Consider the following 23,903-nt stretch of genomic DNA (forward strand, 5'->3'; position numbering starts at 1 on the left):
AACCCACTCACAGATTCACGCAAATAAGAACCTCTGGATCTACAATCCCCAGAAACCTCACAACTAGAATCCACCATGAAAACCAAGAACCAGTGGAACCTCTTTTAGAACCAAAATTAACTTTCAAAGATGCTTTCACTACCGTTAATTAGAAAAAGAAAATCTTTGCTAACCATAAATCATCTGAAGAAGAACCTAGACTATCAGAAGGTGAAGCTCAAAGATCTAGAACATCATATGAATTTTATCAGGAACAACAAAACTGATTACAGAAACATTCAAGAACTTTGGAGAAATTCATTAACCTCCATAAAAATCCATTAAATTCCAGTCAGGCAAATGTAATGGGACCTTGAGTTTTGTTAGGAACTAGAGAACCCATATAAGAACCCAAGGAACCTCTTAAGACAAGAGCGTCACAAAACCCAAGAACCAGTGAAACCTCTTTAAGAACCAAAGGGAACTGTCCAAGATGCTTAAACCACACATCTTAATAATCCATAAACCCTCTGAGATAGAAACCTAAACTATCAGAAGATCAACCCAAAGATCTAGATCCAACTTAGAACAAGTAGAACATCATGCAAATGTTATCAGGAACAATGGAACTGATTTAAGAAACATTAAGGAACAGCCTCTTAATACCCAAAGAAACTCCCTCAAAACTAGATCTAGAACCTTATTAGGAGCTAGAGAACCTATATAAGAACCCAAGGAACCTCTCAAGATAAGAGCATCACAAAACCCAAGAACCAGTGGAACTTTAAGAACCCAATTGAACTTTCACAGATACATAAAATAAACATTTTAATAATCCCTAAAGAACCTAAACTATCTGAAAATCAACCCAAAGATCTAGATCCAACTTAGAACAACTAGAACATCATGTGAATGTTATCAGGAACAACAAACATTAAAGAACTCCATCAACCTCTTAATACCCACATACACTCCCTCAAAACTAGATCTAAAACCCTTGATGAACCTTGAACCTAGAACTGAGGAACCTCTCAAGACCAGAGCATCACAAAAGCCAGGAACCAGTGGAACCTCTTTAAGAACCAAATTGAACTTGCAACATTACGTAAACCAAATATCTTAATGATCTATAAAGAACCTGAACTATCAGAAGATCAACCCAGAGAACTAGATCCAACTTAGAACAACTAGAACATCATGTGAATGCTATCAGGAACAATGGAACACATTTAAGAAACATTAAGGAACAACCTCTTGATACTCAAATAAACTCCCTCAAAACTAGATCTAAAACCCTTTATGATCTTCGAACATAGAACTGAGGAGCCTCTCAATACCAGAGTACCACAAAAGCCAGGAACCAGTGGAACCTCTTTAAGAACCAAATTGAACTTTCAAAGATACATAAACCAAACATTTTAATAATCTATAAAGAACGTAAACTGTCAGAAGATCAACCCAAAGATCTAGATCCAACTTAGAACAACTAGAACATCATGTGAATGTTATCAGGAACAATGGAACACATTTAAAAACATTACAGAAAAGCCTCTTGATATCCAAATAAACTCCCTCAAAACTAGATCTAGAACCCTTGATGAACCTAGAACCAAGGAACCTCTTGACCAGAGCATCACGAAACCCAAGAACCAGTGGAACCTCTTTAAGAACCAAATTGAACTTTCAAAGATACATAAACCAAACATTTTAATAATCTATAAAGAACGTAAACTGTCAGAAGATCAACCCAAAGATCTAGATCCAACTTAGAACAACTAGAACATCATGTGAATGTTATCAGGAACAATGGAACACATTTAAAAAACATTAAGGAACAACCTCTTGATACGCAAATAAACTCCCTCAAAACTAGATCTAGAACCCTTGATGAACCTAGAGCCGAACAACCTCTCAAGAACCTCCTGAAGAACCCGAACCCCCTTAAAGTTGCAGAAACCCTTTAGAACCGGCGTTGACCCCCGGGTTCTCCTGCGTTTGGGTTCCGGTGTGTACGTTCTGAGTTCCGTGCTCCGCCGTCATCTCCTCCTCGTAAACACGTTCCTCCTGTTGAAACGGAACGGCAGATGGAACCGGCGTCGGGTTCCACATCTGGACTCCGACGTTCCAGCCTCCGAACTCTAAACTCCATCTGATTAAAGCGTCGTCGGCTGAAGCCAAAAGTGGAACCGAAGCAGATGTTTGAGGCGAACGGATGGAAGTGGATCTAATGTGTTCCTCTAATGACACCTGGGACGTTAATTACCTTCACACGGCGGAGGTCAAAGGTCAACCCCGCTCACGGAATTAAAAAAAAAAAAAAAAAAAATCTGCCTCCGTTCGACCAAAAACACGAAGCGTCGGATAAAAATAGATCAAATTTCCACCACGTTAATTACGTTTGTATTATTTCCAACAAATTAATTTTACAGAACAACAGGTTTTATTGAGTCCAAAGCATCTTTTTCCACTTTACGGCGTCAGATGAAATGTTTAAATCTGTGAATAAACAGGAGGAGACGTGAGTTTGACGGACGTCTGGAGGATGAAATGTGTCATGTTTCCTTATGGTTTTAATTAACGGCGTCGGACACGTTTCGACACAAACAGCTGCTCGAAGTACGTTCATCTGGAACTAACTTTAACGTCCAAAACTCATTTATGTCTCCGAGAAAAAAAACCCCAGTAGTTTCACGAACAAACACAGAACAACTCATCTGTTGTTTTTTTTTTTTTTTAGTTTTTACACATGAAACACAACTTTAGTTTGAATAAACGATCCTTTTAACTTTGAATTCACCTGAAAAGAACTGGAATCTAATGCCACCGAATTACTGTCGTTTTACGAACACGTGCTCCGTTTTTTACATGTTCATACGTTTTCAAATGACAAATGACCGTTTTTGACACTTTTTTTTTTTTTTTTTTTAGAACTTTTGTATTTAATTATGATCATCTGTGTTTGTAGGTGAAAAATCAAACAGTTCCTTTATTTTGGACATGAAAAAATTACCTGAAAATGGGGTGTTTTTTTTTTTTTTTTTCATGTTTTCAAAGTTCAAAACTGATTTTTTTTTTTTTTTTTTATCTTTTCAGACCAAAGTAACATTTAGCTTTTATTCCAAACACATGCTTTGTTTTTCATGTGTTTATACATTTTCACCTGTGAGAAATGACAGTTACTGACACTTTAGTTGGAGAACATTTGCACATTTGGTTTGAAATTTGGAAGAAAACCTAAATCTAATCCCTACACAGCTGTGATTTTTAATTTTATTATTATTATTATTATTATTATTATTATTATTATTATTATTATTATTATTTTACATGCACCGTTTTTTGTGTGTTTGTAAGTTTGACATAAATGACAATTCATGTTTGATTCTTTTTTCTTTCTTTCTTTCTTTCTTTCTTTCTTTCTTTCTTTCTTTTTTTTTTTTTTTTTTTTTTTACATTTTTCACTTTGTTTGGAATAAATTGATCTGAATCTAATTCCCGATCATGAACTGTAGGAAGAATGTCTTCTTTGTTTTTTTTTTTTTTTTTTTTTTTTTTTTTTAGTTTTCAGAGGTTCAAACTGAAAATGCTTCTTCATAGTTTCCCTGATTCTTTTTTTTGTCTGATTCTTTCGTTTTCCGTCTGATTCTTTTCTTTTCTGATTCTTTTCTCTGATTCTTTTCTTTTTTCTCTGATTCTTTCCTCTGATTCTTTTCTTTTCTCTTTGATTCTTTTCCTTTTATTTGTATCAAACACAGGCTGTTTTCTCTCAGTTCAGATTTTTCTGTTTCCAAGTCTGAAAATCTGTGTTGTTTATTTAATGAACTCGGTCTGAATCAGTTTGATCAATAATGGGATCAATAAAACCTGATCAGACTCTGATTAAACTTGTGTGAATGTGTTAAAGAAGCTGCGTTTGTTCATCCTCCTCTTCATCAGATGCAGATTCTCAGTCTGACACAAGTTCAACTCATACAAATACATGTCCACATGCATAAATACACATGTACATGTACAAATATATGTACACATTTACATGGACACACACATGTGTATAAATACACATCTATAAATACACATGTACACATACAAATGTATAGATATATACACATGTACAAATACACATGTATAAATATACATTTGTACAAATACACACATATGAATATACACATGTATAAATACAGACATGTATAAAGACACACTTGTATACATATTCATATACACATGTATAAATACACACATATATAAATATTCATATACACATGTATAAATACACACATATATAAATATTCATATACACATGTATAAATACACACAGCCGCTCCAGCACAAACACTAATAAACTGTGGTTTAGAGTCACATGGATCCGCTAAACCAACTGCATCTGCGCACATCACTGCGCCGAACCCGCAACACCCTGACCAGTACAACACATGTAGTACAACATGTGTACAAATACACAAACAAATACAAAACGTGAACTGAGCTGAAGTTCAGACGGAATGACGAACAAAGCGCAGCTGATGAGCGGGTTTTTATGCGCGTTTTTATGCGTCAAATTCTGCTCATTAATGAAGAATAAAGTGTTTTTGTTGAATGAACTGATTTTTTTATTCGACATCATTTAGAGGATTTTATTAAAGTGAATTAAACCTTATATTTTCTGAGGGTAAACCTATTTTTTTTTTTTTTTTTTTTTAAACGGCCAGTTTTACACAAATATATGAAAAGAGTAAAACCTTTTAAAAAAGAAACATTTGACAAAACTGTTAATAAATTCTTTTAGACTTGAACTAAACCTGAGAAGAACCAGAACCAGACTCATGAATGAAGCGGTTTTAAAGCCAGGGTTCTGTCTTTCCTTTTATTGGACCCGTTCTGATCAGATTCACCTGTTTTTTCTGTGTTTTTTTTTCCAGTTTAATTCTCGTCTCGGTTCATGAGTCTGTCCATATGTTTCCTAAACAGACTGAATGGAGCCGCTTTTCTCTCACATCATCATCATCGTGTTCCTGTGCGTAAAACCACCAGCGGCTGCGGATCCGCATCACCTCAGCCTCACTTTGAGTCGTTTTTTATTCCATTTGGACTAAAAACATTTTTATTCGGTTGAATTAAAACCTGTGCATTTATGTCAGATTTATGTCAAACTGGAGGATTTTTGGAAACAAATCCTCATTTTGGACCAAAAACAGACTGAGTTTAGGTTGGGCTGTGGATTCTTGTGTCGGTTTTCAGAAATATTTGTGCGCTCAGACCCTGTGAACTGTTCAGTGACCCGGACCGTTAGATTTAAGGTGGAATGACTGCGTCCTTAAGGTTTCTTTCTTTCTTTCTTTCTTTCTTTCTTTCTTTCTTTCTTTCTTTCTTTCTTTCCTCCATCCATCCTAAACCTCTCTCCTCCCTGTGTTTCCTGTTGGCATTTCTTCGTTTTCGCGCTGAACCATGGGAGTCTGTTTGTTATTTGTGTTTGTATGTTTGCGTGCTCGTGGTCATGTGACCGTAGTAACAGCAGCAGAGGGAGTGAAACTGGGACTAAATGTGTGAGAGAAGAAGCAGCAACAAGACACAGTGAAAATTACCGCCGCGTGTTTTCTTTAATACGAACCTGCAGAGGAAGTGAAACGCACACATTTACCATCAGCTGCAGAAGAAGAACGAAAAAAAAAAAAAAACAAAAAAAAACACACACACACCAAACACACACACAAGAGTGAACATCCTGCAGCTCAGACGCACAAAACTGACAGAAAAACAGACCAAACCTGACGAGTTTAAGGCGGATCTGTGAATATTTGTACAGTTTTTGCATCGTGTTATTGATCCTTGCGTCTTTTTTTTCTCTTCATGTCCAAAATTCCAGTTGAAATAAACACATTAATGTGACAATAAACACATAAAATGTCCTTAAACCTGAAAAAATTGACTCATATTAAACAGAAATGAGACGGTGACGTTTGAATTTCCCTTTTTTGTTGTTATAAATACTTCATCAATCATTTTTTTTTATATTTCAGCAGCAGCAACAGAGAGATTTTAGACACAATTTGGTTTTATTTTTAAATTTAGATTCGGCTTTTCATCAAATAAAAATGCGTAAATGAAGCAAAAACGCGTCGGAAAAAACTGTGAAAACACGCGCATCAGAAAAACAATACAACCATCATATGCAGGGATTTTCTGCACAAATTCATATTTAATTCACTTTAATCTGTAAATTTCCCCTGAAAAGTAAAACAGTTAATATATTAGCATTTGGCAAAAACTCAAATATACGAAGACCTCATGCGTGTACGGTAAAAATTAAAAAATTAAAAAAAATCTAAAGGTAAACATTCATTCTGATCAAATAAAACACGCACTGGACGGAAAACATCCGCAAAAATGACAAATAATGTGAAATAATGAAAATAAATGTGAATAAGGGGTTTATGATCCATAAGGAGGGAGGGGATGAGAAATGTATAATCAATTAAAAATATATAAAGGATGAATCCACTGTAAAAAGTGTTAAAATGAGCTAAATTGTTGGATTAAATCTTGGTGACTGGATGTAAACTCTAAACCTTGTTCCATCTTTAATTCACATCCGCCTGAATGGGATCGTGTGTCTCTTTATAAATAATATTCGGTGTTTGTGATGCGGATCTGTTTCTCCTCAGGCCTTTTTGGCTTCACTCTGAGCCTCAGACTCTGACACGGAGCCGCCGCAGAGGAGACAACCGTTTTTACGCACACTTTACGCGCGTTTTACGCACGGCGGAGCGGCTCCGGAGACAGCAGCCCGGAGCTTTTCCTTCCTCTTTTTTTCTTTGTGGTTTGACACAGAAATCACCTCCGCGTGTCCTGACCGTGTCCGCCCGCGTGCCCTCCGGATCCCCGCGCTCCCTCTTCTTCTCCTCTGTTTATTTTGCCTTTGCAGCCGCGGTTCGGGATGTAAACAGTTGTGGAGACGCCGAAGGGGAAAATATTTGAATCGGAGGAGTGTAAATATGAGGAGCGGCGGGGATTTGGGTTGTACGCATGCACGGTGTGTGTTTTCCAGCTCCGGTTTTAGTTGAGGTGGAGGGGGGGGGGGGTGTTGATGGGGGTGAGCGTGTTCTTTACGCTGCAAGAAATGTCGACTTTACGAGTCGGAATCGCTTATAAAGTGCGATTTTGATCTGGGAAATGACACAGAAAATAAAAGTCTGATCAGAAAACGAGCCTGTTTTCACATCAACTTTATTTTTTTCCCGACACAAACCAGGTAGTTCTGTTTCCAAACTCAGGACAAGTTCTGCGTGTCCTCCCGCAGCTTCGGACATAAACGGGTAAAATGAACCCAAACCGGGTCTGTGGTTAAACAAACCGCTTTGGACCCGACAGAACCCCCCTCTGCGGTCAGACTGGACCGGTTTATCTCTGTACGTGTTTGTTTTTAGGCTCCGCAGCCGCAGAACGCGCAGGTCGGGGTGGGCATTTTTTGCAGCGGGCACGGCATTGGTGGATGTGTGTGTTTCCCTGTGCGTCATGATTGGCTGAAAGCGCAGAGGACGCCTTAATATTTAATACTAATGTTCCCCTGGTTGGCTGAGGACTGGAAAGGTCCAACCAATGTTTTTTAGTTGCTTTAGTGGCTGTGGCTCCCTAATTAATTGCAGCTATCTGTCTCCTATCGATGTGTGTGTACATGTGTGTTGTGTGTGTGTGTTTCCTTTTTTCTCCCCAAACCGAACATGAAATAGTTTGTTGGGCTATACTTTCTTTCTTCCTATCTATCCCCCCTTCCTTCCTTCCCGTCCTGGTTCGCAGGCAGACTCAGGACAGATTGAAACCCAGCTGTGTTCGTCGCTTTTGCTCGTTGCCATTTTCCCCCCTCATTGCCCGGTGATGTTGGATATGGGAGAGCGCAAAGAGGTGAAAATGATTCCTAAATCGTCGTTCACTATAAACAGTTTGGTGCCCGAGGCCGTGCAAAGCGACAACAACAACAGCAGCAGCCACCAGACCCAGCATCACCACCAGAACCACCAGAACCACCACCACCACCAGAACCACCACCACCACCGGCCCGGAGGCGGCGGCGGCGGAGCGGACGACGCCGAGCACAAGGCTCCGCTCCCGGCCGCGCAGCAGGACGCGAAGGCGGACACGAAGAGCGGAGAGTCCCCGAGCCAGGAGAGCTGCCCGGACGAGAAGGACAAGCAGCAGCAGCAGGACGAGAAGAAGGACGGGAAGGACCCGGACGGAGGCTCCGGGGGGAAGGACGGAGACAAGAAGAGCGGCAAGTACGAAAAACCCCCGTTCAGCTACAACGCGCTCATCATGATGGCGATCCGGCAGAGTCCCGAGAAGAGGCTCACCCTCAACGGCATCTACGAGTTCATCATGAAGAACTTCCCGTACTACCGGGAGAACAAGCAGGGCTGGCAGAACTCCATCCGACACAACCTCAGCCTCAACAAATGCTTCGTCAAGGTCCCGCGGCACTACGACGACCCGGGGAAGGGCAACTACTGGATGCTGGACCCGAGCAGCGACGACGTGTTCATCGGCGGAACCACCGGGAAGCTCCGGCGGCGCTCCACCACGTCCCGGGCCAAGCTGGCCTTCAAGCGGGGCGCGCGGCTCACCTCGGGCCTGACGTTCATGGACCGGGCCGGGTCCCTGTACTGGCCCATGTCCCCCTTCCTGTCCCTGCACCACCCGCGGGCCGGCGGCGCCCTGGGCTACAACGGCACGTCGTCGGGCTACCCGGGCCACCCCATGTCCTACGGCACCATGCTGACGCAGAACATGGGCCAGAACCACTCGTCGTTCCCGTCGTCCAACGGGCTGAGCATGGACCGGCTGGTCGGCGGGGACCTGCCCTACGCCACGCACCACCTGACGGCGGCGGCCCTGGCGGCCTCGGCGGTGCCCTGCGGCCTCTCCGTGCCTTGCTCCGGTGCCACTTACTCCCTGAACCCGTGCTCGGTCAACCTTCTGGCCGGACAGACTAGCTACTTTTTCCCGCACGTGCCGCACCCGCCCATGAGCGCGCAGAGCGGCGGCGGCGGCAGCGGCGGCTCCTTGCAGGCCGCCCGGGCGTCGGCCTCCAACTCCCCGCAGGCTCCGTCCTCCTCGTCGCTGTCGTGTGAGTCTCTGCGGCCGCTGTCCGGGTCCCTGCCCGCCTTCTCCACGGGACTGTCCGGGGGGCTGTCGGACTACTTTACGCACCAGAACCAGGGCTCGACCTCGAACCCGCTTATACACTAACGAACACCCCCAGAACCCCCCACCCCTGATCCCCCTCCCCCCAGGACCCCTGTACCCACCCGCCGGAGGATCCCCCGTCAGACTGGAGCTGAAGTCGAACATTTTCATGAACATGTACATGTAAAAAAATGACAAATGATTCTAGAAACAGAGGAGAGACTCAAAGCGCAGCAGACAGAAAGAAAAGCAGCCGTGAAGTTTCCAGGTATTTTTTCATCTTCTTCTCCTTCTTCTCCTTCTTCTTCTTCTCTGCAGTTGCCTCTGTGTGTACATACTGTCCGTATGTCCGGCCTTCGTCTGTAGTTTCTGTCCGTCAGAGCCGTGCAATGAGAAAAAAAACCGAGAGAATGAGGAGGCATGACTTTACTAGAATGTGTATTTAAAATAGTTTGGTCTAATTTTGAGATTTAAAAACAATAAAAATGATAATAATGATAATAATAATAATAATAATAATAATAATAATAATAATAATAATAATAATAGCCGGTTTGTCCGCATGTTTGCAGTATTATCAGGTCTCATGCGGGTTAGAAATGAAAAAAGCGGCGGAGAAATGATTCGAAACTAATTATTTTCTTTTCTTCAGTCAAATGTCTCCTTTTCTTCTTTCTTCTTGTTGTTCTTTTTCTTGTTTTTCTTCTTCTTTTCATTCATTCTTTTGTTCATCTCCAGTTTTTTTTTCCCCATAAACTGTCCTTTTAGACCAAAGATCAGCGGGTTTCGGATCATTTTGCGTCAGTATTTGCGGAACATGGAGGCCTGATGAGTGAGTGTGTGTGTGTGTGTGTGTGTGTGTGTGCGTGTGTGTGTGTGTGTGTGTGTGTATGTGAATGAAAGGCTTGAACCGACGCCTCCTTCGCTGCAGAAAACGTCCATTTCAACGAGATTTCGCCGCCGCTTTTGGCTCCTTTAGTTTCATGAAAAATTGCGGAAATTAGAGGAGTTTGTTGGCGCCGATTTGAACCAATTTGAAGGAATGTTTTCTCGGCGCATTTTTGCCTTATTCCGCTGCTTTGACTCGTGAAGCTGCGCTCATTTCCTCTGTAATTCCCCTCATTTCAGGGCTGTTTTTTTGCGCAGAAGTCTCGTTGCGCACATGGATGTTTTCCGCAGTTGCAGCCTGTTTTGTGCTTTTCTCTGACTGTAAACGTGGCGCCGAATAAACGACGCTCACGCTCCTTCTTCTGATTCTTTAATTTCTTTTGTATAATTAGTAAAAGAGAGAGAAAATGTCTATTTGTAATCTGAATCTTGAGTTTTCCTTTTTTGCGCAGAGGAAGAACAATGTACAAACCCGTTTGTTTGACAGAGGAGTAAAAAAAACATGCCTCATTATCTAATAACTACTTGGAATGATTGTCCTTTAATTGTCGTCTCTAAAAACAATTTTTCATGGTTGTGATACTATTGTGGTCTTATTCTTATTCCCGTGTTTGTCGCTTACAAAAGTTAAAAAAGAGAAAAAAATGTTTTAATCATAAAAAAATCCAAATAAAAGAATAGGTTCCATTCATAACTACCGCCAATCCTTTTGTCTTTTTTGCTCCGTCTCATTTTACCTTCATCCAAACCCTCCTGAGTCCTGCTTTGGACTGACTTTAACGCTGCTTTTCTACCTCAGACTCTGTTGTTGTTGTTGTTGTTGTTGTTGTTGTTTTCTCACCATCAGACTCTGATTCGTGGACACTTTGCGTGTTTTTCTGCAGAATCAGGTCAGGTTTCACGAGGGATGTGATTTTATTCCAACAACAAACATAAACAGAGGTGTAGCTGTTGGTTCCACATGTGACACTTTAGCTGGTTTTTCTGTTTTGGAACCAAAAAAAAAAAAAAAAAAAAAAAAAAAAAGAATGAAAAGAAAGAAAATAAACTCAAAGAAAAGTGAAGTGAAAGCTCCACATCCAGCGGCGCCGTGCGTGTGCGTAAAGCTCGTGCTCCTGCGCATTTACGCGCATCTGGGTGAAAACTGTGTCAAATGATGCAACCCGGGGTCGTTCGGAGGCTGAACCGCGGATGTGCGGCCTTTCGGGCTGTTGGAGCGCAAAGAACCCCCGCAATCCATGCGTGAGGAGGCGGTCTGAATGCGCTCTGAGGTCTGGCTCCTTCCACGCGCGGATCTTTGTCCAAAACTCTTTTTTTCTGCAGCTCCGTGTGTTTTCTTCAGTTCTTGAATATTTTCTACAGATTTTAGGTATTTTTTCTGTTTCCTTCTGATGCATTTTCACAGAAATCACATGAAAATAAACTCACATCTGCACATTTTACTCATTTAAAAAGAAAAGCCTCAGTTTCTTTGACGCCTCTTTTCTCCTCTGCGTAATTTTTTGGTATAAAACCGCCTCATATTTGCGTCTTTTCCGCCGTAAATTGCGCCGCTGTTTCAATCTGAGGATCCGCGTTTCTGCTTTTGTCTTTTACAAAAAAAAAAAAAAGGAAAAACACAGCAGGTTGTGAATTTACCCAAACAATTCACTGTCTTTTATTCAAACTAATGCGTGTTTTGCGTTTAAAATAATATTTAATCCAGTTTCAGGCTTTATTTCTCTCTCTTTTTTTTGTCTGATTCCATTTTCTTTGAACCTCCACTGTTCTTAGTTTGATTTTATTTTAAAGCATAAAGTTTATTTTAATTTTGTCTGAAAGTGGCAGAGACGGGAGAAAATATGAGGGAATAAACATACGTATTCTGCTGATTTTTTATTTATTTTTTTAATCCGTGTTGTGTTTTTGTGGATGTTTGACCAGGTTCGTTTTTCTTCGTTAAAATAATTCAACCTGATGCTCCTTCTTTTCATCTAACCCTTCCTCTCTGCTTGTGTTTTTGCTCTGAACTCAGTCTGACTCTATTTTGTGATTCATCCTGTCGGTGAATCTGCATGTGTTTGTTTGTGGGTCAAAGGTCAAACCTCGGCACTGCCTCTGTTCGTTTATGACGCAGAAAAATCCAAACAAACGCGCTTTTTTTAGTATTATATTTTCTCTTGTGTTTAAATTTCGTGCGTAAACGGATCCTTTCTGCGCTTTGACGCGTTTCTTTTGACGCAGGCCTGTTGGAGAAAACCGACCTGCTGGAGTTTATCGGTGTGTGTGTGTTTGACATGTCCTCGGGGTCAAAGGTCATCGGTCCAGACGGTGGTTTTGTCCTGGTCTGTGGATGTCCGTGGATCCACGTGGGTCCGGTCTGGTGTGGTGCTGGTTGACTTTCAGACTCATGTTGCGTTCAAGGTCCATGATGGTGTTTTTCTGATGCTGTGGTTTGATGGAGGTGACGGTGTCGGAGCAGAGGCCGGGTTCCCATGATGCTTTGAGGCAGGTCCGTGTCCAGGTCTGGGTTCGAACCCCTTCACACATCCGGTCACTGATTCAGAGTCTGAAATAACTCCAACAAACCACAGATTTTTTGCGCCTTTTGGCTGAAATCTGCCCAGTTCTGAAGCTCGATAGCGGCGCAAACACCGTAAAATGAGAAAGAGATAGAGGTCCAGGATCCGGACCAGGTCCAGGATCCGGACCAGGTCCAGGATCAGGTGTTAGATCCACACGATTAATCAGACAAAACGGAGATTTACCTGAATCGGATCCGTGTCAGTCTGCACATGTGCGTTTTATGTGACATAATGAAGGGTTAAAACACAGAAAATATCAGATTTTATTTGAATAAACGTACAAACCTCAGGTGTGAACCTGCAGAATGAAACACAAGTTAGTGTCAAATGGAACAAACGTCTGATTCTTTAAAAAAACAAAACACGTGTTTATTTTCTCAAACCAGGTTTTATTAGGGTTAATTTAGCGTCAAACTGAGTAATAATAATAATAATAATAATAATAATAATAATAATAATAATAATAATAATAATAATAATAATAATTATAATAAATAATTCGCTGGTATTTTTCATCGGTAAAAATTTCAGGAATCAGCATCAAACTGACGCGTTAAAGGATCATTTCAGAAATAAAACCCTAAAGAATAAACAGGATATTTAACCATTAAATGAACAAACTGTCGATAAATAAAGAGGAAACTCAATAATATCAGGATAAATACCATCATTAAACTGTGTCTTTATCCACATTAGGTTAAATTCAGCTTAAACTGTTGTTCTTAGTTTTCGTTGCATTTTTTCTGTAAATATTCTCCTGTTGTTGTTGTTGTTGTTTTTTTTGGCCTAAAACTCCTTTAACCCGTTCGTGTCTTTTGGCCTCGGTTCAGATCCGTGTTTCTGTGGATCCATAAATAAAAGAAGGACGCATTAGATGATGATGATGATGATCAGATTTACATCCAATAATAAACTTGTAAATATCAGACACTGAGCCTTCAATAAGAATTAGACTTGGTTCTGTTTTAATCTGCACGTTTAATTTATTTATGTCCAGAAAAGGAGAAAATCTGTCAGAAAACATTCAAAAATATTCTTGAAATATTGTAATATTATTGTGTTTTCAGCCTCAGGTTTGACAAAACCAGATAAAGTTTAACCCCTTCATCTCCAACATCAATAAAATAAATATAAACACAAATATTTGAATAATAATTTGACATATTTGTGCTCATTTTTACCTCTAATATTGCTGATCCATTTTAATAAATGTTAACTTTATAAGTGAAGAAACAGAAGATTTATTTCACTTATTGAATGTTGATGTTTTCTTTCCTAAAGTGTCTGATATTTGATTTTATTGAAGATTAGCTACATTTAGCTTAGCTCGTTAGCTAATGTTAGCTACTAAGGATTGATTTACTTTTATTTATAATCGTCAGACAAGAACAATTAAAAATTCAAAGAATTAGACGTTAATGTATAAACATTATATGTCCAACATGGATTAAAATCAATAAAGTCACAATAAATAGGTTTCAGGTGTTAGTCATAAGCTAAAATTAGCTACCGTTAGCTATTAGCTCATGTTAAATGATTTTAGTGTTTTAAAAATAAAATGAGAGTGTTTCATTAAAAAAATCAATCTAACATTATAAAACCACAGAAACTAAAGATGATGTTAATATATGTTTTCTTGAAATCACATTAAAACACAAACAGGAAGTAGAATTTATTTGACTGATCAGATAAAATGATATTTATTCTATAAAAATACAGAAAGTATAATTAAACTTTACTCACTCAAAATATGAAAATAGAAACAGATCAGATGCAGAAATCTGCAATTATTGGTTTCATTTGACCAGTGTTTTATTTTTGTAGCTGCTTTGAGGAAATGTAATAAGGATCTATTTCACATTCTAAATATATATTATTAGCTTATATACATTTTATGGAACAAAACTGAACCTTGATTATCACGGTTAAAAACAAACCAAATAATTGTATTTTTCATGTAATTTGTCCATAGTGTTCTTCAACATGACATCTACAAATATACAAACCCGTTTGTAAACATGTGATAATAATAACAATAATAATAATAATAATAATAATAATAATAATAATTCTGTTAAATGGTTTATTTCTTCTCGGAGCAGATTTTAGGAGATGAAATATGAAACATGTGACTTTTTATGACTTTTGTCTGATGAATCTGAATGAGTGTGAATTATTATTATTATTATTATTATTATTGTTGTTGTTGTTGTTTTCCATTGATTTGGTCTGAAGCTGTTGTATATGACTTCCACTTTCATCTGGAATCAAACCTGTTTTTACTTGTGAATTTTCTCAAACACAAACCGGCTTTAGTTTTTCAGACTCATGGGTCAGGATCAGGGTGTGTGTGTGTGTGTGTGTGTGTGTGGTGGGGGGGGGGTGGGTGGGGGGGGGGGGGGGGGGGGGGGGGGGGGGGGGGGCGACTTTAGGTGCAGACTCTGAGTCCAGTTTAGACCCTGTTGTGGACCAGGATAAGGACCTGTCCCTGTCTTAGTCCTCCTCAGGGTCCTGAAGGATCCGGGCCCATGTGGACTTCCTGCACCCCCCCCCCCCCCCCCCCCGTGTCCTCCTGCTGCTCCTTTGTCTCCTGACTGCTGGTCACCCCATTTAACATGGGCCCGATAGCATCTCATGGACACAGATTGGGTTCCTCAGCAGCTCATTGTGGGGTGTGTGTGTGTAAGGGGGGGGGCTGTGGGGTGTGTGTGTGTGTGTAGGGGGGGGGGGGGGGGGGCTGTGGGGGTGTGTGTGTGTGTGTGTGTGTGTGTGTGTGTGTGTAAGGTGTGTGGGGGGGGTCTTCTAACGTTACAGCCGGACTCGTTTAACTCTCAGGACTCTTTTAGGAAACGAACAAATTGCTGCTGAAAGTCTCTTTGTTGTTTGTGCGGAGCTGATCTGAGAACAGCGACAACAAACAGGAGGCGCACTGAGTCTGCGCACAACGGACCCCCCCCCCCCCCCCCCCCCCACTAAACCCGCAAACTGACACATGCGGATCCACACACGACGAACACGGCCATATTCAGGATCAAATTTAGACCCGGGATTATTTTAAGACACGGGTCCACATGAATCCACATGAGTCCACATGAGTCCAGACCCGCCCCTGGCTCTGTAGATGGAGTCACAGGTGATCCGATATTTCTGACATTCTGTGTCTTATTTGACCAGATTTAGATGTTTTACTGGAGGCCGAGGAGGAGTTTATGGCAAAGAAACGGAAATGTCGAACAGCACGTGAACGCATCAGCGACCACTTCAGGTGTAAACGTATAAACCTGGTTTAAATCAGTGATGTATGGATAAAAAAAAACCTGAACGGATTCATAGACGGGTTTCAGCTCATCCAACAGAAGGTCCTGAAAATAAACCACATGAGTCTCAAACCCTGGACGGATCTGATCAATAAGTGAATTTTATTGATGATCCATTGACAGGGATTTGTCCATCTGAGGTGGATCTGGATCAGGTGGTCTAAGGCTTCGTTCAGATGCAGGTAAATTTGGTCCAAATCCGAATTATTCCCAGACCACTTTCATATGTGGTCCTAAATCTGATACAGACCTGATAGTTTCCAATGTGACTTCAGTCTGAACATCCAGATCGCATTTATCCGACCTTTATGTTACTGAAATGCGACAAACGTCTCAGTTGTTGGGCCCAGGAGGAGGAGCGGAGGAAAACCAGATTTCCTTCTGAATTCCATCAGGACCTCCTTAGTGCATGTGGGTCAGTTCAGGACCTCTTTAGTGCATGTGGGTCAGTTCAGGACCTCTTTAGTGCATGTGGGTCAGTTCAGGACCTCCTTAGTGAATGTGGGTCACTTTAGGGTCACATTCAGTTCAGACTCAAAACTGATAAGTCACATTTAATGTGGAATATGAACCAACACTCAGAAAAATCAGATTTCACCCAAAACTGTGACTTGTGCGACACACCTGCTGTGTGGGCGGAGCCTTATAGCGTGTGTTTGATCCTGTTTCCTGTTCGGTCTCTGTTCTGGTTTTACTTCATTATTTCTTCTTCGGTTTGTAAAGTGTTGTTTCTGGATAAAACATGGACACACTGAACGTCCTTCAAAAGCAAAGTCACACATGTCTCCACCTTCCCCTGGTGGGCGGATGTTGTATTGCTCATAGCTCTGCCCCCTCCATGTTATTCAGAAAAAATAAAAACACAAAATCCAACATTTAACATTTGATGATTTATTTAAAGGTTTTACAGATGTTGGAGGTCGAGTCCATCCGTTTGTTTACGTTTCTGATCAGTTATAAATCAATATATTATTATTATTATTATTATTATTAATTATTTTATTATCGTGTGCTGTAAATTTGTTTAATGATGATATAATTGACAGCTGTACGGACCAATCACAGTCCAACATCCACAAACCATGTCCTCAAACAACATGTTCCAACAGGAACAGTTTACATTTACACACAGACGTCCAGCGTTACGTTTAGTCTTTATTCATCTTTGGTTTTTAATCGTTCGGGTGTTTATCGTGTTTTTTTTTTTTTTTTTTTTTTTTTTTTATCATCTTCGTTTTTTTATTGTCCTGGTCTTTCTCATCCCGGTCTTTTTTGTCCTGGTCTTTCTCATCCCGGTCTTTTTTGTCCTGGTCTTTCTCATCCCGGTCTTTCTTGTCCTGGTCTTTCTCATTCTGGTCTTTTTTGTCCTGGTCTTTCTCATCCCGGTCTTTTTTGTCCTGGTCTTTCTCATCCCGGTCTTTGTTGTCCTGGTCTTTCTCATCCCGGTCTTTTTTGTCCTGGTCTTTCTTGTCCTGGTCTTTCTCATTCTGGTCTTTTTTGTCCTGGTCTTTCTCATTGTGGTCTTTCTCATTCTGGTCTTTTTTGTCCTGGTCTTTCTTGTCCTGGTCTTCCATCATTCTGGTCTTTCTTGTCCCGGTCTTTTTTGTCCTGGTCTTTTATGTCCTGGTCTTCCACCATTCTGGTCTTTCTTTTCCTGGTCTTTCTCGTCCTGGTCTTTCTTTTCCTGGTCTTTCTCGTCCTGGTCTTTCTCATTCTGGTCTTTCTTGTCCTGGTCTTTTTTGTCCTGGTCTTTCTTGTCCTGGTCTTTCTTGTCCTGGTCTTCCACCGTCCTGGTCTTTCTCATCCTGGTCTTTCTTGTCCTGGTCTTTCTCATTCTGGTCTTTCTTGTCCTGGTCTTTTTTGTCCGGGTCTTTCTCGTCCTGGTCTTTCTCACTGTGGTCTTTCTCATCCTGGCCTTTCTGGTCCTGGTCTTTCTTTTCCTGGTCTTTCTGGTCCTGGTCTTTCTCGTCCCGGTCTTTCTTGTCCTGGTCTTTCTCGTCCCGGTCTTCCCCCGTCCTGGTCTTTAGGTCAAGCGGCCTCAGATGGTCTGGCTTCACTCGTTTCCTGGGGCCGTGTTGGGTTAAATCCTCTGGGTCAAAGGTCACCTGGCTGAATGCTGTCTCGGTAGGAGAGGGATCAGGCTACTTCCTGGAACACATTCATAGATTATCAGACAATTACAGCTTTTCATCTCAGATAAAGAGTCATATGATTAAATATGATTTAGTTTAAACATTAATGTGAGTAAATGACTCTAAAATCATCAGTAATCTGCACAGACTTTTGCTTTTACACTGAGTTCAAAGGAAAAAAATCTTCCTAAATGTGCAAGTTTAATGAAAAACCCCCGATCTGTGACAATACTCCAATAAAAACAAATTTAAATGATTAAATATTTTATAAAGAAACAGACGCAGCAGGAGTTAGTGACAGGTTTACTTAAGAATGTTAATAAAACAGGCAACAGGATTGAAATATCCAGCAAAGAAATGAATAATAATAATAATAATAATAATAATAATAATAATAATAATAATAATAATAATAAAATTACAAAATACACTAAAAACAAAATGATTAAAATTTGAATGTGATCTCCTTATTTTTTCTTCATTTATTTCCATGTGACTCATGTATCATTATCACTGATAAACAGTTTTAACACTGACCTTATTTTTCTGCAAATCAAACATCAAGTTGATAAATTCAAATTATTTTTCTGTCACATTGAATCAGAAAAATAAAAACATTTCATGTCACGTTTCACTAAAATTACTGTAATAATTATGATTGTCATTATTTGTGTTTCTGTCTCTAAATGTTTGGTTTGAGGAAAAACTCAGACATGAATGTGAATCATGTATTTTAACACATTTCACTTATTATTAAAATGATTAGATTAATGTGAAACATCTTCTAGTTTCTTTTTAATCACAGTTTAAACCTGGATTAAATGTAAAAAATAAACCTGGTGTTTTTTTCTTTTTTTAAAGGTGATTAAATTTGAAAACACAGAGAGAAATACTGTTAATTCACCTCCAGAAATAATGTATTCCTGTGTCATGGATGAAATTAAATGTTTATATATGAAATTAATTTAAAGTCAGAGTAAACCAAAGTTTTATTATTTAACATTTAATATTAAAACAGATTTATGTCATTAATGTTCAGATAAATACAGACTGAAATGTAAAACTGAGGCAAACGTCAGTAAAAATGTCCTGATCTGAGTTTAGGTTTAATATTTAAAATGTCAAATAATTTACATATAAAAAATAAAATATGTCCATCACAGTTATTTACAATAATAAACACATGTTTGGATCAAATCAGACGATTTAATGTTAGTGTTGAATCTGGAAAAAACACTGACTTCATTATGTTCTTATGAGTTTTATAATAATAATAATAATAATAATAATAATAATAATAATAATAAAAATAATAATATACTGGTTTGTCTGGGAGTTTTTCCTCCTTCATATCTGTATTTTTTAATACAGTTTAATGCAAATCCTCCCATTTCTTATTATTAATGTTCAGATTTTTTCCCCTAAAGATCTCATTTTTTTTCTCTCCATGTGAAACTGTCTGACCTGCAGCTTCTCTAAATGTTTGTTCACAGACATGATGGAAAATTAAGCAAAGAAATGAGGATTTAAATATAGATTTAATTAGGAAACGTCACCAGTCGAATATTAAGAAACCATAAATGAACCCAGTTTTTTCAAATTAGAAGACAAAAATAAGAACAAATGTAGAAAAACCTGACAAATATGAAGTGTTTGTTGTGAAATGTTTTTCCTCAGAGTAGATGATGATGAGGATGAGGATGAGGATGAATCCGCCGTTTCCAGGTGTTCATATTCAGGTTTCTGCAGGGTCATCTCTTCATTGTGAACAAAGTGCAGTTTGTCCTATAGTACATCCTAGTTTTACTGTGAATATATGAGTAAAAACAGTGAAATTAACGTTTATTCTGTTTTTGTGAATTTACGCAAATGACACCGAAGTCACGTGAACGAACGGAGCTCAAATCCACTTGAACCTGTGGACAGTTTGGACTTTTCCTCCCTGATTTCTGACTCGTAACCGCAGTGGAAACGTCTCCTATTGTTGTGAGTGTGTTTAATTATTTTCCTCTGATTCTAAAAGTCATGAATCTCATTTCTCTGAGTCCGTTTCCTCTGTTTTCTTCTCATTTACGCGCTGGTGTTTCCCGCCTTTTGGTCTCGCGCAAACAGATATGATTGAACGTCGGAACCCACGTGACGTCGAGCCGCTCGGTGACACCTGCGCTCGAGAGGAGGTGCACGGGTGTGAACCGGCGGCACGTGACGACGGAGAATATTGACAGAAAATTCACCGCGTTTTGATTCATGGCGCTTTTTACGCACGTTTTACGCACGGAGGACAGAGGCTCCACCGTGCGTCACGCGCGGCTCCAGTTGGAGTCCTGGAGTCAAACACAAAAAGAAAAAGGAAAGAAAAGGAATAAACGCGTCCGTTTTCCCTCAGATCAATACCCACAGGAGGCCGCGGGACGCAGCTTCAGGCACACGCACGCGTTTTTCTGCCATTTTTTTCCCCACTTTTTACCAACAGTTCAAATCAAACACGGTCATTTTGAACAAATGCGTCCAACTGAGATGAAGGAACGGAAGAAAAACAGACGGAAACAGAATTCAGTTTAGTGGTGCCAAAACGGGCAAAATGCGTCTGAGTCTGAACAAACCTGACCCTGAACCGGTCCAAGCAGCTGCAGTTTATGGTCATTTATACGAAAAATACAAAAGGCTTTAGATTCAAACAGAAATAAAACAACAACTACAACATCAGGAATAAACAGAACAGCCCAGATCCACCTGTTCATGTTGGACTTTTATCAAACAAACACAAACGGTTCAATGGGGGAAAAGTAGACGCACGCGACGATTTATTTCAGTCCATAAATAAATAAAACAAGAAAACATCTATAGGTTCTATTTATATACATATAAAACACACATAATGAAAGACAGAAAAAAGGCTTTTTGTGGTAAATGCAGACTCATAGAACCTTTAAATGGGTTCCACCTCAGCTGGAACTGAACAGGCTGGTGTTTGTTCCACATGTTTGTACAGAACCTTCAGAAATGACAGGTTCTGATTCTGGTGATGGTTTGGTTTGAACCAGTTGAGCCTCTGGTTTTTCTGCTGGTTTTTCTGCTGGTTTTCATGGATCAGGGCCGGATTAACGTTCTGCAGGGCCCCAGGGCAGTGACCCCCCCCCCCCCCCCCCCCCCCCCCCCCAGACCCTAAACCTGAGCCATTAACCCCGTTTAGTCCACTTTAACTTCACCATCACATCCAGTCGTTAAAGTGTGACTGAAGAAAAACCCACATATGATCATTTTAACAGGTTTCCTATTTTTAACCCTCTGGTGTCTGGGTGAGCAGATTATGCACACTTTACACTTCATGTTAAAAAACGTCATATTATTATTATCATTCTTTTTTTCCCACAATTTGTTTCAGGACAGAATTCAAAACTTGTACATTTTTGTCCGATTGTTTAAATCTTGATCCATCCACTAAATCCATCCCATAATAAACAGTGTTAAATTCCTGCACTAACACCCTTCTACCAAGTGAGTACAAAATGCACACTGACACATTTAACATTTGACCTAGAGCCAAAAATAATAATAATATGAACCAGTGTTGGTGTGACTCACTGACAGATGACAGGAGGAACTAATAAAACAAAGAAATAAAACAGTTTATATGTAGAATATTAAAAAAAAAAAGTTATTGTTATTATTATTATTATTTTTTATTTTTTTTTTTTTAGTTTTTTGCATAAAAACAATCTGTTTTGTTTACATAATAAACATGACATTTAAAGGATTAAAAATATGACAGTTATTGAGTATCGGGTATTTTTGTTAATGGATCAAGTTGATGAAATTTACTTATTTAAAGTTCAAACCAAACAGTATGAAAGACATTTGGACATTATTAGGACGCAGTCAGGACATGTGAGAGCGAAGGGTTAAAGGTGGATGTGATGGAGCAGCAGGTTCTGGACCAGAACAGATGGATCCTGTGGTTCAGTCTGAACAGCATCACAGGAAACGCTGGGTTGAACTCAGACACACACTCGCTGTAAGCGTCAGCTCCCAAATCACAGTTTATATATTTAACTTTTCTGAAGGGATTTATCACCATTTATTATAACATTAGCCTCTGTCTTTTACATTAATCCAGGAGTGTCAAACATGTGGCCCGCGGGCCAAATGTGTCCCACCAAAGGTTCCAATCCGGCCCCTGGGATGAATTTGCAAAGTGTAAAAATTCCACAGTCCAGGCTGTGGAACTCATTTTAGTTCCGGTTCCACATACAGACCAATCTGATCTACAGTCAAATAATACCAGCAGAAGAACCGACAAAAAAGAATGACTCCAGATTTCCTTCTCGTTTTGATGTGAAAAAAAAAAAAAATCCATTATTCCAAATAAATAATGACAACTTCAAATTTTTTCCTTTATTTTAGTGTAAAAAATAACATTAAATTATTAAAATACTTACATTTCCAAACTATCCTGTAACAATAAAATGTGAATAACCTGAACAAATATGAACAACCTGAAATGTCTAAAGAAAATTCAGCACAATTTGAACTCTTTTCTGCCTGTTCCTCAGTGTTTGGTGTCTTTGTAGATCTGATCCATAATGCACATGGAGAAATGAGAAGAGGCAGAATACTGTTAAAATTGCACAGACTTTTCTTCAGAAATTTCTGTTTTTTTCAGGTTATTCACATCTTTTATGTTTGGATAGTTTATAAAAGTATGTATTTTCAGAATTTAAATGGTTTTTTTTTTCCACTAAAATAAAGACAGACATTTGTAGTTGTCATTATTTATAGGTTATTCTGTTATTATTTTACTGGTCCGGCCCACTGGAGATCAAACTGGGCTGAATGTGGAACCTGAAAGAACACGAGTTTGAGAGCCCTGCTTTAATCAATATAAATCAGGTATTTTCCTGTATTTAATTCACAGATGATAAAAATGTTCATAAAAACTCAGATTAAAATTGAAGGTTATTTTATCAAAAACAGAGAAAACTGCAGATAAAGTGTGTTTTTCAGTTCAGTCTGTCTTTAACTGAACATGAACCCAGTGTGTCCACCCACTGGCATTGATCAAACTCCATGGGTTTGACTGATGAGTTCATTTATTTTTATTTTTTATTCATGTTGTTAATTTTATTTATTGTTTTACTTGTTTTTTCTTGTCTTTTTTTGTTTTATTTTTTTCTTCAGTTTAGTTCAGTTTGTGGCTTATTTTGTTAATGTTACTTTGTTGATTTATTATTAATTTTTGTTCATTTTATTTATTATTTTGGCTTTTGTTGCTCATTTTGTTGTTTATTATTTATTTATTTTATTTATTTATTTATTTTTAGCTTTGTTTTAGTGAATTTTTTGCTTATTTTTTTCCCACTTCTGTTCATGTTATTCCACTGTCATTAACTGAACATAAACCCAGTGTGTCCATCCACTGACACTGATCCAACTCTGTGTTGTTTTTTTTTATTTTTTATTTTTACTTTATTTATAGAGCTTTTCATTTAACGTGTATCACATCTATAATTTCAAGTAATGTATTTATGATACAGAGAGTGACACCGGACATGAGAAACAAACATACCCCAAGGGAAAAAAAAAAAAAAGGAAATACAAACAAGACACGCCTAAAGACAATGCATTCTGGTACCAATAAACGAAGAAAATAAATAAATAAATAAATAAATAAATAAACAAAACAGGTCCATAACAATATAAACACCTAAAATGTATTTAAAATTCCAGGCCAGGTAACATATTCATGCAGTGTAAAAAAAGACTCCATGCGTTTTACTGGGGAATCCATTTATTTATTTAAAATTTTTTATTCATGTTGTTAATTTTATTTATTGTTTTACTTGTTTTCT

The 23,903-nt window shown here is 39.0% G+C and overlaps 3 protein-coding genes across 3 annotated transcripts; 1 reads left to right on the forward strand and 2 right to left on the reverse strand.

Annotated features, from left to right (window-relative positions):
- Positions 1–7,710: 7,710 nt before the first annotated feature.
- Positions 7,711–10,735, forward strand: foxg1a (forkhead box G1a). Its single transcript, XM_030127682.1, has 2 exons — positions 7,711–9,997; positions 10,057–10,735. The coding sequence occupies exon 1, from the start codon at positions 7,849–7,851 to the stop codon at positions 9,214–9,216; it is 1,368 nt and encodes a 455-aa protein (XP_029983542.1). The 5' UTR covers positions 7,711–7,848; the 3' UTR covers positions 9,217–9,997; positions 10,057–10,735.
- Positions 10,736–17,094: 6,359 nt separating this feature from the next.
- On the reverse strand, positions 17,095–17,499 carry LOC115413911 (putative uncharacterized protein DDB_G0292636). Its single transcript, XM_030127053.1, has one exon. It carries the CDS (start codon positions 17,497–17,499, stop codon positions 17,095–17,097), a length of 405 nt encoding a protein of 134 aa, XP_029982913.1.
- On the reverse strand, positions 17,496–23,498 carry LOC115413912 (splicing regulatory glutamine/lysine-rich protein 1-like; the record flags this gene model as incomplete). Its single annotated transcript, XM_030127054.1, has 4 exons — positions 17,496–17,943; positions 20,359–20,378; positions 23,198–23,231; positions 23,482–23,498. Coding segments are annotated over 4 exons (519 nt in total), but the record flags the coding sequence as incomplete, so codon positions are not given.
- Positions 23,499–23,903: the final 405 nt, after the last annotated feature.

The sequence above is a fragment of the Sphaeramia orbicularis genome, chromosome 22, assembly GCF_902148855.1.
Source record: "Sphaeramia orbicularis chromosome 22, fSphaOr1.1, whole genome shotgun sequence".
Lineage (NCBI taxonomy): Eukaryota > Metazoa > Chordata > Actinopteri > Kurtiformes > Apogonidae > Sphaeramia > Sphaeramia orbicularis.

Coding starts and splice junctions, on each gene's coding strand:
- foxg1a (XM_030127682.1), top strand. CDS start 7,849: ATGTTGGATATGGGAGAGCGCAAAGAGGTGAAAATGATTCCTAAATCG.
- LOC115413911 (XM_030127053.1), bottom strand. CDS start 17,499: ATGATGGAAGACCAGGACAAGAAAGACCAGGACAAAAAAGACCAGAAT.